At 37.0% G+C, this 16,132-nt stretch overlaps 1 protein-coding gene across 1 annotated transcript in view; it reads left to right on the forward strand.

The window, feature by feature from the left end:
- Positions 1–6,142: 6,142 nt before the first annotated feature.
- Positions 6,143–16,132, forward strand: part of LOC103507272 (mitogen-activated protein kinase kinase kinase 10) — a 21,521-nt gene continuing 11,531 nt past the window's right edge. Inside the window, exons 1-5 of the mRNA XM_026822176.1 lie at positions 6,143–7,351; positions 8,921–9,101; positions 9,320–9,468; positions 10,068–10,243; positions 12,401–12,638. Of these exons, the coding sequence (XP_026677977.1) occupies positions 6,616–7,351; positions 8,921–9,101; positions 9,320–9,468; positions 10,068–10,243; positions 12,401–12,638 (1,480 nt within the window). The 5' untranslated portion in view covers positions 6,143–6,615. The remainder of the gene's footprint in view (positions 7,352–8,920; positions 9,102–9,319; positions 9,469–10,067; positions 10,244–12,400; positions 12,639–16,132) is intronic.

Consider the following 16,132-nt stretch of genomic DNA (forward strand, 5'->3'; position numbering starts at 1 on the left):
TTTAGATCCCGAGATAAATCGATTTAAAAAATACCGGTAAGTCTTAAACTCTGACGTCACGGCATACGCTCCCGTAGGCGATGACGTCACATCAAATGTCCCGAGCAAAGCTCCCTCGTAGGCAACACATTAGGCCGTGGTTATGAACAGGGCCATCGTAGGCCATCGTCGGCCTTTTTGCGTGTAAAGTTGGCGGGAAATTCGAATTTTTGATTTTTTTTTCCCGCAACTTGTACAATTTGAATTCATTTTTTACTTTTTATCTTTAGTTTGCACGTTTATATTATACTTTTCATTTAAATTAGATATTACAAACAAGCGAATTACAAAGCAAACAAAAATAAATATAAAATGAATTTTAAAAATTGCCGCCGGGACAGCTATCTCACGTCGTCCGAGCTCATCTCAGCCCTGTTCATAAACACACCCTTAATCTGTTCGTGCACATGCATTTCTGCGCATACGTTTCTGCGCATCATCTGAAGTCTGACGTCAGAGTTCAGGACTCTGACGAAAAATAAAAATTGAATTTTCGTCCTTTTTTTTTCTGAGTTTTGACCTCAGATTTGGATTTTTTACAACTTTTTACATAGGAATCGACCATTTATTAATAATTTTTACCCATTTGCAACTGCTCCATCGTTTTTCATTTTTCCTTGGAAAGTCAAATAATTGAATTTCCAACGTTTCAAAATAATTTTTCTCTGTTTTGACTTTCATGCTAAATGTTCCCCAAATGCTTAACCATTATTTGTGTACGGTTCTTTAGATTTTTTTTTTTGTTGCAAAAAAAAAAAAAAAAAAAAACATTGTTCTTAAGTTTTCTATTTTCCCCTAAAAATGCTTAAAATATGGCAAAATGTATGGAAAAATAACCTAAATATGCTTAAAATATGGCGAAATAAGACTTTTAGCCTTTTTATGGCATTTTTTGCAAATTTCGCTAAAATATAATTATGGCGAAGCCCCCCTACACCCATCGGGGGATTCGCGTGTTTGCTACGCGGGGTTGCGTATACGGTCGCGCTGCGCGCTCCAGGGGGCTTCGTGGGGTTGTGCATGGGGTCGCGCTTCGCGCTCCCTTCTTTACGGTGGCGCTTCGCGCTCCCTTGGCTTCGCCCCTGAAAACTAATATCGTTCCTGAGTCTTGTCTCGAAGAAATGAAAACTGAAAACTCAAAGCGAGAGCAAAATATAAAACGTAGGAAAAGTTTTGCTGGCCTCAAAGCGTGTGAGTGAGTGAGTGAGTCAGTCAGTGAGTCAGTTAGGGGCTGTATATATTTTAGACTCGCATTTCGTGCTCGGGAGGGGGGCTTCGCGTGTTCGCTACGCGGGGTTGCGTATACGGTCGCGCTGCGCGCTCCCGGGGCTTCGCGGGGTTGTGCATGGGGTCGCGCTTCGCGCTTGTTTACGGTCGTACTGCGCGCTCCCGGGGGCTTCGCGGGGTTGTGCAGGGGGTCGCGCTTCGCGCTCCCTTGTTTACGGTCGCGCTGCGCGAAGCATGGGGTCGCGCTTCGCGCTCCCTTGTTTACGGTCGCGCTGCGCGCTCCCGGGGGCTTCGCGGGGTTGTGCAGGGGTGGGCATGAGGTCGCGCTTCGCGCTCCCTTGGCTTCGCCCCTGAAAACTAATATCGTCCCTGAGTCTTGTCTTGAAGAAATGAAAACTTGGGGGTCGCGCTTCGCGCTCCTTCGTTTACGGTCGCGCTGCGCGCTCCCGGGGCTTCGCGGGGTTGTGCATGGGGTCGCGCTTCGCGCTCCCTTGTGGTCGCTTCGCGACTCCTCTTGTTTACGTCGCGCTGCGCGCTCCCGGGGGCTTCGCGGGGTTATGCATAGGGTCGCGTTTACGGTCGCGCTGCCGCTCCCGGGCTTCGCGGAGTTGTGCATGGGGTCGCGCTTCGCGCTCCCTTGTTTACGGTTAAAAGCGAGAGTAAAATATTAAACGTAGGAAAAGTTTTGCTGGCCTCAAAGCGTGTTCCCCGTGTATTTCTTATGGGGGGGACACACAGACAGACAGACACACAGACACACACACGGACCAATGGCTGAAACTTTGGATTTAGGCTCTAGGGACCGATTCGGAATATTCGATTCGGATATTCGGAATGCTGGGATTCGGATTCGATTGAAGGAGCATTTGAAGTGATCTTCGAGCAGTGTTGCCATCGAACAGCCAAACACCAAAGTTCAAAAAATTACCCTAAATTTGTCGAAAAATTACCCTATGTCAGAAAAAAAACCTAAAAATTATTCCATTTTAGGAAACATTACACCCTGAATTTATTTTTCCCAAAATAATCATCGCACATATATATTAATATGATAATCAGAGAAGTTCAGAATATGGCACTTATTTTCCCAAAATATGGCACTAAAAAACATGGCAATACGGCACTTATTTTGGAAAAATGTGGTATTTATTTTTTCAAAACATGGCAAAATAAGCGATTTTTTAAAGAATTAGAGGCAATAGATCAGTTGCGCTTACTTGGGTGAGGTTTCCAAGACAAAGAACAGAAAAAATGAGGAACTAGGGAATTTTTCTTTTTCTTCTACTATTTTTAGATCCCGAGATAAATCGATTTAAAAAATACCGGTAAGTCTTAAACTCTGACGTCACGGCATACGCTCCCGTAGGCGATGACGTCACATCAAATGTCCCGAGCAAAGCTCCCTCGTAGGCAACACATTAGGCCGTGGTTATGAACAGGGCCATCGTAGGCCATCGTCGGCCTTTTTGCGTGTAAAGTTGGCGGGAAATTCGAATTTTTGATTTTTTTTTTCCGTAACTTGTACAATCTGAATTCATTTTTTACTTTTTATCTTTAGTTTGCACGTTTATATTATACTTTTCATTTATATTAGCTATTAAAAACAAGCAAATTACAAAGCAAACAAAAATAAATATAAAATGAATTTTAAAAATTGCCGCCGGGACAGCTATCTCACGTCGTCCGAGCTCATCTCAGCCCTGTTCATAAACACACCCTAAAATGTGCAAATTTTTTGTGGAAAGTGCTGATTTTAATTTCAAAAGTTTCAGTTTTCTAATTTTTTCTTACGAAAAGGCTAAAAATGGTAATTTTTATTGAAGTTTATTTAAATCCGCTAACAAAAGTGTTGTTTTTATTGCCATAACTGAAAAAGAATGTAACATTCGAAACAACCGTTGAAATCTCGAGAAATCGCTAACCGCTGGAAGCCTGGAACCAAAATGTGTCCGTGTCCGTGACTTTTTACCAACTTTCCTTTTTGTTTTCTGTTGAATTTTGGAGCAACCAATAAAATAATTAGGTACTTATTCAAAAGAAATAAATGAATGACAGACCTAAATATTTCCAATTTGTGAGATTTTAGAAAATACCTGAAAATGGAGTGAACCAAAAATGTGTAGCTGGTAGCTGAACAATGCAATGGTATCTCTTCTTTCTAACTGTCAATTTAAACTGAGGTACTGAGGTTTGTTTAAATTTACATGCAACAATCAATCTTTTTGAAGTTCAGGGTTTTCCTATTCCGCAAATCCGCATATTATCTTCTTTTCTTGTAGTCTTGGAGGAAGGGGTTCTTTATTCTTTTGCCCTTTGACATCCAAAATGGTTTAACTGCTTACCCTTAGCTCTACTCTTTAATTTTTTGAAATAAAATTTGGGTTTCTATGCAAGCACAGAAGCTTGAAAAATGTTATAAAATGACCCTAAACAGCTTTCAGTCTGTTTAGGTACAAGCAGTAGAGACTCAATCTACTATAGGGACACCCTGTACCAACAATAAAAACATCAACAACAACTCACGGAAAATTTTCAAAATCTCGCAAATAGCTAGATAATAAGGAGATCTGTACGTACTAATGATGTGTAAATACACACTTAGAAAAATCTGGTGTGAACATCACACGACTTTCCTTATCCTATTGAATGATGCTTATTTTTATGTTCTATAGTAACTTTTACAATATCTCTAACCGTTTATTCAGTATAGCTGAAAACCGCCAAAAAACGGTCGAAATCTGTCCAAAAGCGGCGCCAAGCGCAGCAACCATCTCAACCAAACGTTTTGTGTTGCATCCTTGTCACATTTGTGAACTACATACCAAATTTCAAGTCTCTATGGTGTGAACATCACACGACTTTCCTTATCCTATTGAATGATGCTTATTTGAGTGTTCTTTGACCCTAACTTTTACAATATCTCTAACCGTTTTGTCGCTATTGCTAAAAACCGCCAAAATACGGTCGAATTCTGTCCAAAAGCGGTTAAAATACCGCCAAGCACAGCAACCATCTCAACCAAACGTTTTGTGTTGCATCCTTGTCACATTTGTGAACTACATACCAAATTTCAAGTCTCTAGCTTATACCGTTCCCGAGATATTGTTAAATTACACCGAAAACCGCCAAAAAGCAGTAAAATGCCGCCAAGCGTTACACCGGTCTTAACCAAAAGTTTCGTGTCGCATCCTTGTCACATTTGAAAGATACATACCAAATTTCAAGTCTCTAGCTCTTACCGTTCTCGAGATATTTCGTTTACAGACAGACACACACACACACACACACATTTTTCGTGTCTGCTGAAAATGCTGGATCTCAATTCCTTCAACCTTCTCTCAATTTCAACTTGGCAATGTTTTTCCTTCTCAAATTAAAACCTAAATACGGTACCTATTATTAACATGAAAATAAAAGGAAAACATTGCCAAGTTGAAATTGAGAGAAGGTTGAAGGAATTGAGATCCAGCATTTTTAGCAGACACGAAAAATTGGGAATGAAGACTTGGCCTTAATTTTCTGATCTCACCACTTTTATAGGCCGACATTTTTGGATAGGAACTTGGCCTTTTTTCACATTTGTGTTTTTGTGGGGGATTAATTATTACATAAAAAATAAGTTTGCTGCTATGTTTTTGTTTTTAATCAATTTCTGAATTAATTAAGATACCTACCTACCTACATCAAAAAATTTCAGTCAAAATTATTTTCAATTCAAAAATGTAAAAATACCGTGATCTATTCAAAAAAGAATTTAAATTAAACGCGCGTTTCTAACATGAGAATTTCATCATCGTATACGAAAAAATCCCGGATTTTTTTTTTTTTTTTTTTTTGGTTGAAAAATATCGCCTTTCAACATTCTATCGGACTGGCAAATGGAGCAGTTGAAATGGGGGTAAAAATTATAAATAAATCCTATAGGAAGGAAAGTAATGTAATCGGGTCAAAATTTCGATGGTCAGTTTTTAGTGCCAAAACACCGGCGCACTGCCTGTTAATGTGTTTGTGCGCATACATTTCTGCGCAGTTCTTTCTGCTCCTCCGCTAGCCCGCTTGCATACTGGCGCTACCTAGCGGACGAAAATAGCAACTGCGTTAAGTCTGACGTCACACATCTTCATTAGAACGGAAAATTTTTGCCCGTTAGGTAGTAGCGCCACTATGCAAGCGCGCTAGCGGAGGAGCAGAAAAAACTGCCCAGAAACGTATGCGCACAAACACATTAATGCGTTGCCTGGGAGGGAGCTTTGCTCGCCTGCTCGGGACATTTGATGTGACGTCATCGCCTACGGGAGCGTATGCCGTGACGTCAAAGTTCACGATTTACCGGCATTTTTTTAATGGATTTATCTCGGGATCTAGAAGTCGTAGAAGAAAAAGAAAAATTATGTTGGTCCTCATTTTTCCTGCTCTATGACTTTGAAATATCACCCAAGTAAGCGCAACTGTTCTATTCTGAAAAGTTTGGGGGGATCCCTCTGTCCTGGGTAAAAATCTTTTTTTTTTTTTTTTTTTTTTTTTGTTTTTGAAAGAGATGTTTTCTTAGGCCATATTCAAAAACTGATTTGAATAATAAAGAACATGGGTCTATATCAACATGGGTTTGGGTATGGAGATTTATTATGGGAAGGATGCGAAGTCTCTCTATTATTTTGAAAAAAAAAAAAATATAAAAATGTAAAATTTTCCCGAGCCGCCCAAGGCGGCCGATTTTTGATGGAAAATTTTATCCTAAATATATACAGCCCCTTGTGTAACTGACTAACTCACTCACTCACTCACTGACTCATGTATACAAATTCTAACCCACTTCTAGATGAGCTAGGAAGATGCGGTTTTCACCATTGGATTCACACTGCTGTTGACTCTAGCATCTGGCAGCAGTGTACTGTGATTGTCCAGCAGAGGGAGGTGTAAAGTAAACTGTAAATTCACTGCTTTGGTTCTTTCTGTGAAACTGTGAACCAACTTAAGAAGTGTAGGTATGTGACAAGTGTAGAACTATAGACAGTTAAGGGCTGAATTCAAAACATCAAGTAATACCCAAGTATTTATTTAAAAAAAAAAAAAATTAGTATGTCAAACTTAAATTTATTCATAATAGAATCATAATCCTGAGAATACAGAAACCTTTAAAGATTTTAAGAGAATTTAAACATTTGATAGAACAGAACTGCTTTCTCTTTCCATTAAAAGCAATGCAATGTACATATTAAATTTTGATGATTGATCATTGTACCTAGGTGTTTCCTAATCAAAATTCCAAACATCACTTTTGTCAAGACAAATTTCCTATACCTAGTAATAACCTCCTGAACAAACTTAATGAAGACAATTTTTTAACGAATGCCTCCTCTTCTGGATTCCATGGAACATCCTTACCAAAATGAAGTTGATTCTGATCTACTGTATGGAAATCACAATAGAAGAAATCATAGACCAGACTTATGGAGAGCCCTATATGACTATGATGCAATTGGTCTAGATGAATTGAGTTTACGTAGAGGAGACATTGTAGAAGTTTTATCTAAAGACTCTGCTATATCTGGAGATGTGGGCTGGTGGACGGGTAAAATTGAGGGTAAAATTGAGTACAAAGTTGGAATTTTTCCTGCAAACTTTGTTTCCAGCATTGAAGATATCAATTTGGTTTCTAGTGTCATCAATGATGTGAAATTGGTAGAAATTGACTACAACAAACTAATATTTGGGGAAGCAATAGGAGAAGGTGGCTTTGGTAAAGTGTATAAAGGCATTTATGAAAAACAAGAAGTAGCCATCAAAGTTGCTCATCCAAATCCTGATGAGAATATTCTGGAGAATGTCAAGCAAGAAGGCAAATTGTTGTGGCTCTTTGATCACAGAAATATTGTATCACTCATAGGAGTTTGCTTACAGTCACCAAAACTTTGTCTAGTAATGGAGTATGCAAGAGGTGGTCCTTTAAATAGAGTGTTGGCAGGACGTAAAATTAGACCTGATGTGCTAGTTGACTGGGCTATTCAAATTGCTGAAGGAATGAATTACTTACACTGTCAAGCACCCATATCTCTTATACATCGTGACCTTAAATCTTCTAATGGTGAGTTCATTGTTCAATTCTCAGTAATGGCTTTGGTTATCATTATTTTATTGCCTAATTAGAAATTCATAGCTGAACCAACTTTGTGTAAAACACTGATTTCTTTTAATTACTGAAAGTTGAAAAAAAAAAAAAAAACCTATTCAAGGGAGTACCTATATCCCCTTGCTTTATTACAACTATTCCAGATGTAGTTTCAAGTACTGCAATTTAAAAAAAGAAAAAGTGAAAAAAATTATTTTTTATAAGTGAGAATTGATTTAACTAAAAATAAAAATAATCTCTTAGAAAGTTCTGTAACCTCATAAAAAGAAGAATACTCCCTTTTATCATTTCTTATGCCAGGTCCACACTTTTGCCACACAAAATGCAAAGCAACATGCAATGCATTGCACATCAAATTATCTCTGTGAATCACTTAACGAATGCTTGTATTCACACAAGGGATCCACAAATTTCTCAACAAATTATGGGAGAGAGAAGGCAGATGGGATAGAAAGCCAGATGTTCCAAGAACAAACTTTATCTGTTTAGAATAGAACCGGCCCTGTAAGTACGGGAATCAAACCCATGACCTAGCACTTACAAGGCAGACACATATGCTACCCTCTAGCTAACTAAGCTGGCTCATTCAATGAAAATCATCCAATGTTCACAAACATGCTCATATTGTTCATAAACTTTTTAAACATGTCCATCCTATTGAAACAAAGATTGAAGAGATTTACCAAAAAAGCCAAAAGTCAAAGAGATTTGCCTACAACCTCTTGGATCCTGGTGAACATTGTGGCAATGTTCTCTGAACGTGTGCATGAACACTTCCACTCGTGTGAATTGTGTAATGCAACATTTGTGTTGCATGTTGCTTAAGTGTGGACCTGGCATTATACTCCAAAAAAATTATTCAGAGTTCAAATACTAAATGGCATACAATCACCTTACAAATAGAGAAAAAATCATGACTGCATCTACCTGAAATAGCATGTCTTTTTTTAGCATAAAAAAAACCCATAGCCTTTTTTATACCAATGTTTACACTACTACCAGTTCCAACATTTTCCTGAATGTGTATAGAACTCAGTAGTATCAACAAATGATGCGTTGCCCTAATAAAAAGCTAGTTACTATCAAGGATCTGGTTGAAAAAATCTATATCCTTGACAAAAGGGGGACTTATACAAATAAGTCTCCTTTTTATTAGGGACATGGAGTTTTCTTGTAAGTGTGGGTCTGAGTCTAAGGTCAGCCTTGTAGATTCATTGAGCTCAACCTGTTTTTTTGGGGGCTGTATGCCCCCTACATCCAAGCCTCAGAGTGGCCTTTTTGTGTTGCATAGTTTAAGGTATGGACCAAATTTCATGACAATACACAATATATGGAAAATCAAATGTGTTATGATAGGGACACAAAAAAAGCACCTGAAGCCTGATCAGCCTTTGTCAAACCCTCCATATGAGGTGCTGATACTGTGACTGTCGAAATTGTACTAAATATTTTGTTTTACCTATGATAGATAGGAGAGTGGGGTAGGTAGGTAGGTGTTTAATTTTTGTACACTTTTATTTTTAGTTTTGCTGAGTGAACCAATAGAAAATGAGGATTTGCAGTTTAAAACATTAAAAATCACAGATTTTGGACTTGCAAGAGAAGTGTATAAAACAACCCATATGTCTGCTGCTGGAACTTATGCTTGGATGGCACCAGAAGTTATCAAGACATCAATTTTTTCCAAAGCAAGTGATGTATGGAGGTTAGTACTCTACCCAATGTGTATGTTCCTTTCAAATGCTTTCAACCTTTCCTATTTCTTTAGCATACCCTAACGCCTAACCCATACATAACCACAACCTGGAGCCCACCAATTTGCATCGAATCAGGATGGAATGTGACAATTGTAAGTAGCCTATTCGTTTTTTTTATTTTATTATTTATTTATTTTTTTAATGAAATAAATTGTTTTTGTTACAGCTATGGTGTAGTCTTGTGGGAGTTACTCACTGGAGAAATACCATACAAAAGTATTAATGCTTATGCAGTAGCATATGGTGTAGCTGTGAACAAATTGACCTTACCAATACCTTCAACATGTCCTCAGCTTTTTAAAACCCTTATGGAAGGTACGTACAAACAGAGTGTTTGAAAAGGCCAGGCCAGGAATGTTTTACTTATCTTTCCCGTAGGATGGAAAGGTAAGAAAAGTAATTTAATCAGCTGACATTTTCCATAATAAGTAGAAACTTTGGGCATGAAATGTGAAAAAAGTGACTTTTTTGCCGTTTTTCCGACGCGTTTTCGGACGTAGCGGAAGTTTGGTTAGGTTTATATAAAACCTAAGGCCATATTCGGATTCGGCACAACATTTTACATATATTTAGTCCATTTTCAGGCCACATACAGGGTGTTCCTAAAAAAAAAAAAGTGTAAAGCTATGGTCGAAAAAAACGTAGAAACGCGTAAAAAACGCGATTTTTGAACCAACCCAGAACAACGGTTATCATATTCGGATTCTGCGACCTCGAAAACCCCCGAATTGATTAAAAGTTGGCTTGCAACTCCGAGGTCGTTTCATTTTGCAGGCCAGTGCAATTGACCCCAAGTACGTTTTATTTCTTTATTGGACTGGTTACCTTCATAAAAAGTTTAGAATCAACTTCAGGTGCTATCTCCTTGGATAATTTTGCTATGGTTGTGATAATTTGTTGATTGATTTTTCTAGCTTGCTGGGAAGCGGACTCTCATATGCGACCATCATTTAAAACCATTTTAAAAGCCTTGAACAATATTGTTCATTCTGAATTCATTCAAACGCCTCACGAGAGTTTCCACATCATGCAAGATGGCTGGAGAGTTGAAATAGAACAGGTTCTTCATGAGCTCAGAGTCAAAGAAAAGGTGAGTTTCTCTAAGCAATTAAAATGTTCAGCGTGTTTGAAACGTCCTGGAGCCTATTTTTTCGTTTGTAAGGCTGCAGATGAGAAGCTGAAAGATAAAACACTTTTGATAGGTATGCCATTTTTGAAGAGTGGCCAAATTTCGGCCGGAGCCAGGGTCACCCTCAGGGGTGCCAAGTTCAAAATCTTAAATGAGAACCCCCTACTTGTGACACAGCATGTTAAATAGCATAAAATAGAAAGGAGAAGGAAAAAGGGAAAGAAGAGAAGAAAGAAAGGAAATAAAATAGAAGGGAGAAGGAAAAAGGGAAAGAAGAGAAGAAAGAAAGGAAATAAAATAGAAGGCAGAAGGAAAAAGGGAAAGAAGAGAAGAAAGAAAGGAAATAAAATAGAAAGGAGAAGGAAAAAGGGAAAGAAGAGAAGAAAGAAAGGAAATAAAATAGAAAGGAGAAGGAAAAAGGGAAAGAAGAGAAGAAAGAAAGGAAATAAAATAGAAAGGAGAAGGAAAAAGGGAAAGAAGAGAAGAAAGAAAGGAAATAAAATAGAAAGGAGAAGGAAAAAGGGAAAGAAGAGAAGAAAGAAAGGAAATAAAATAGAAAGGAGAAGGAAAAAGGGAAAGAAGAGAAGAAAGAAAGGAAATAAAATAGAAAGGAGAAGGAAAAAGGGAAAGAAGAGAAGAAAGAAAGGAAATAAAATAGAAAGGAGAAGGAAAAAGGGAAAGAAGAGAAGAAAGAAAGGAAATAAAATAGAAAGGAGAAGGAAAAAGGGAAAGAAGAGAAGAAAGAAAGGAAATAAAATAGAAAGGAGAAGGAAAAAGGGAAAGAAGAGAAGAAAGAAAGGAAATAAAATAGAAAGGAGAAGGAAAAAGGGAAAGAAGAGAAGAAAGAAAGGAAATAAAATAGAAAGGAGAAGGAAAAAGGGAAAGAAGAGAAGAAAGAAAGGAAATAAAATAGAAAGGAGAAGGAAAAAGGGAAAGAAGAGAAGAAAGAAAGGAAATAAAATAGAAAGGAGAAGGAAAAAGGGAAAGAAGAGAAGAAAGAAAGGAAATAAAATAGAAAGGAGAAGGAAAAAGGGAAAGAAGAGAAGAAAGAAAGGAAATAAAATAGAAAGGAGAAGGAAAAAGGGAAAGAAGAGAAGAAAGAAAGGAAATAAAATAGAAAGGAGAAGGAAAAAGGGAAAGAAGAGAAGAAAGAAAGGAAATAAAATAGAAAGGAGAAGGAAAAAGGGAAAGAAGAGAAGAAAGAAAGGAAATAAAATAGAAAGGAGAAGGAAAAAGGGAAAGAAGAGAAGAAAGAAAGGAAATAAAATAGAAAGGAGAAGGAAAAAGGGAAAGAAGAGAAGAAAGAAAGGAAATAAAATAGAAAGGAGAAGGAAAAAGGGAAAGAAGAGAAGAAAGAAAGGAAATAAAATAGAAAGGAGAAGGAAAAAGGGAAAGAAGAGAAGAAAGAAAGGAAATAAAATAGAAAGGAGAAGGAAAAAGGGAAAGAAGAGAAGAAAGAAAGGAAATAAAATAGAAAGGAGAAGGAAAAAGGGAAAGAAGAGAAGAAAGAAAGGAAATAAAATAGAAAGGAGAAGGAAAAAGGGAAAGAAGAGAAGAAAGAAAGGAAATAAAATAGAAAGGAGAAGGAAAAAGGGAAAGAAGAGAAGAAAGAAAGGAAATAAAATAGAAAGGAGAAGGAAAAAGGGAAAGAAGAGAAGAAAGAAAGGAAATAAAATAGAAAGGAGAAGGAAAAAGGGAAAGAAGAGAAGAAAGAAAGGAAATAAAATAGAAAGGAGAAGGAAAAAGGGAAAGAAGAGAAGAAAGAAAGGAAATAAAATAGAAAGGAGAAGGAAAAAGGGAAAGAAGAGAAGAAAGAAAGGAAATAAAATAGAAAGGAGAAGGAAAAAGGGAAAGAAGAGAAGAAAGAAAGGAAATAAAATAGAAAGGAGAAGGAAAAAGGGAAAGAAGAGAAGAAAGAAAGGAAATAAAATAGAAAGGAGAAGGAAAAAGGGAAAGAAGAGAAGAAAGAAAGGAAATAAATAATATAGAGTTATTCCAATTTTAGACTTTAAAAAACAGAAAAATCGCTCTCCTGGAAAGTTGGAAATTTGCGGATAGCGCTCTCTTCGCAAATGAGCGATATATTTTTCTCAATGTGAACCAAACAATTTGTGACAGGAATTACGTTCCCGGGAAGAAGAACTTACCAAGGCTCAAATGCAGCAGAAGTTGGCTGAGAAAGAACTTCGTGAGAGAGAACAAGCGGTTGCTGCCAGAGAAATAGATGTTTTAGAACGAGAACTCATGATAATACTCCAGACAGCTGGCCCTACACCAACGCCTCACAAGCGAGGTGGAAAATTCAATCGATCCAAGTTGAAAGTGTGGAAAGTACATGACATCAGTTCTCCTTCTGGTAAGTTTTTGTTATCTTTACAAACTCTCATGCTGTAAGCGTCATTCAATAGGATAATGAAAGTCGTGTTTTTTTCTTTTTTTTTTCTCAACAAATACTTTATTTTTATTTGAACATTCATACAAACGTACATACAAAATATTAATCTTATATTATAAAATCAAGATTCATTCACATTTCATATTCACACACTGATCGGTCTATCTCCTGAACCACAACACCTAGAAAGCTGAAATTTGGTAGGAATATTCCTTTTATGGTCTAGGTGTGCAATAAGAAAAGATTGTGCGAAAATCTAAACCGATCCTGAGATATAATCAATTTTTGATCGCTAAAATCTCCACCATAAGAAATACACAGAGTGCATAGACTGCGGGAGAGAAATGTTCCGCTCTCGACCAACATTTTGAGTTTCGTTTATGTTTTTAGTTAGATAACTATGCAGCTAATAGGGAGCGCGCAGCGCGACCGTATTTTTTATTATTTTCTACAAGTTTGGCCATGCCTCGGGATGAACTAGCGGGATTCCGGAGCGAAGCGACGGAATTCAGCTATGGTTTAATAAAGTTATGCATAACCATTTAAAACGTGGTCTACTTTCGCCGTCCAACACACACAATGAATCCGTTTTCTTCCATCGTTTGTAGTTTTTCCTCTACAACTACCTGATAACGGCTGTTTTCTCTGTGGCATATATCTTGTAGTAGCACTGTCAAACTAGCGAGGCCGAGCGCTACCGAGTTCCTTAATAAGAGGACACATTTTTTAAAGCTGCTTACTTAATAAAAATCATGTATACAAGGTGTCCAAGAATTTATGCTTAAATTGTTTTTCTCAACTTTAAAATCTTAAATGAGAACCCCGTGTTTGTGATACATCATATCAAAGGTCTTAACTAACGTAGTACTTTGGTACAAGTTTGAGCTCGATCCGATACCTAGGACCGGAGTTATTCAAATTTTCATATTTCCATGTTCTTCTGCCAATAAGGGAAGCACTAAAGAATAGGAAATTCATATCGATTGGTGATTTGTGCTGTATCACAAACACGGGGTTCTCATTTAAGATTTTAAAGTTGGCCCCCGTTTCGCGGACTTCGCGAAATTTTTCGCGAATCGCGATATACCAAGGTTGAATGGTTGGTAGGATAAACATGCTTTCTGTTTCTTGTTTCCAGTTCCGACGGCGGCTGATGGTTCGAAGTCAGACCTCCCGCCCGGGAAAAATAAGACCTGGGGTCCTAGCACTTTACATCAGCGGGAGAGAGGACAAATCCTCCGGTCTGATACAGACGGAGGAGGAGGAGGAGAAGCAGAAAAGTCGAAGCGATGGTCTCGCTCAGCACCCAACCTGGAGAAACCTATGCCGCGTGCATCCCGTCACCGTGATGTTCTACATGAGATAGGTAGGGGTATGGGTATGGAGACTTTTGATGAGCAAGATGAACACACCTCGCCTGATGCAATTCCCTAGAGTCTGAGCCTTAGGCTGGTGTGCACATTCCTTGAGAAAATATATAGCTACTCACCTAACCAAGGCATATTTTATGATCCAAATTAATTCTGACCTTGTTCTCATGATAAATTCGCTTCTTACATTGATATATTCAGAAGGAAATTTCAAAAGTGGTAATATATGATTCTTATTTATTAATAATTTATTTTTGTTATTATTATTATTATTTAAGTTATAAAAGAAAAAATCAATTTCCATACAAACATATACTTATCCAAGTTGATTTCCATACATTTAAACCACAAAGCGTTAAAATATTCCTATAAGACCTTGGTTAAACCATAGTCCTATTCTGACATTTAAACAGGTATGTATTCCACTTTACAATGTGGTGTGTAAAAATTGAAGAAGAAAATGTTCAATTTAAAATCTAGAGTAACACCAGTTCGGTCCGAGAAACCAAAATAATCCGTCTGTTTTGATGCCTAACTATCCACAGTATACTCGTACTGTACAGTATTTTTGTCACCCTGTACAAGTATATCTAAGTACAAATGTACAAACATGTCTACCTTCAAACTTGGATAAGTATATAAATTACAAATTTCTAGCTCAGGTAGCTCAGATGATAAATTTTACATCAAGATGGAACTTGGAGCTCCCCTAAAATCTGACTGCCAGCTCCTAGTTGACAATATATTCTCATTGACTGTGCATGCCAACTTAACTCTTTAACCTACATATTTATTTATTAGGATTATTATTTTTTTAATGATCAAACTTGTCAGGTCGTGGTCGTTTATGGGAAACAGACTAACCCCATTAACTTGGTGTTGGAAAGGTATCATTGAAAAAGCCTTTTTCTCTTCTAGTTATGCCAATAAAGCTTTTTGTCCAATGTATCGGAATTATTATTATTTACTTTCTATTACTTAAGTAAGTAATGGGAAAATACCTATTGCAATCAATGCAAATTTTCAAAATCGGGAAATGGGTGGAAATATCCGTTTTAAGATCCCCTGATTGGAAAAAGTGGTTATTAACCACTGTCAGTACATATGTATGTCCGTATGTATTTATGTACGTACTACAGGTTTAAATGGGAAAAGGTGGTATACAAAATATCTCAAGAAGGGTTTGTCCTAGATCAATGAAATTTGGTATGCTTTCCTGAAATGGTCCAAGGACGCGAATGACTAACAATTTGGTGAAAATCGGGAAGTAGTAGTCCCAGCAGACTATGAAGTAAGGAAAAACACTTCATTTATCAAGTAAAACCTCATCCTACAGGATTATGACGGGCGACTTGGCCGATAAGACTGTACACCCGTATAATTGCTTTCAACAATATCGGCTATGTATGTATGATGTTTAAAACTTTGGTACCAAATTTCATCAAAATCGGACCAGGCAAATTATCTAAACCAAACAGATATTATCTAAACCAAAAGCAAAATTGTCAAGTTAAAACGTAGACCTCATTATCGTTCGATCTATTGTTATAAGCTCCCAAAATTCCACAATTTATTATCTATGTACTGTGCAATGAACTTTTGTACAACTATTTTAGATTTTATTATTATTATTATTCTTTTTTTATTTGTTATTAGGTTCTATTTTTCCTTATTTAGGTTTATTTTCTGAAATTTGTATAAAAATATTTCGAATACAATGTATTTTATACCTTGTTTATACTGCTGGGTTCAGTTTCTTTGTCACCGCAGTTTACCAAAGCTTCTTTGACATATTTTATTAATTGAATAACAAACACATTCAAATGTACTTTCCTCAATAGCCTACCCAAGGTTAAAGAAATTGAGAAATCTCTTTGATATCTGGTACCATGAGATTTGTACAAAACAATAGTCTTTTTCTCATCCCATAAACCCCAATGTGCGGGATGTCGCGTTGTAGCACAGGTGAATGATATCTAGCTTACCAATATACTGAGGAACGTATCGAAACACTTTTGGCTCATTTGCCATTTTGTTCATAAAAGTACATTTTTTTTTTTTTTTTTTTTTTTTTTTTTTGAAAAA

The sequence above is a fragment of the Diaphorina citri genome, unplaced genomic scaffold, assembly GCF_000475195.1.
Source record: "Diaphorina citri unplaced genomic scaffold, Diaci psyllid genome assembly version 1.1 scaffold302, whole genome shotgun sequence".
NCBI lineage: Eukaryota > Metazoa > Arthropoda > Insecta > Hemiptera > Psyllidae > Diaphorina > Diaphorina citri.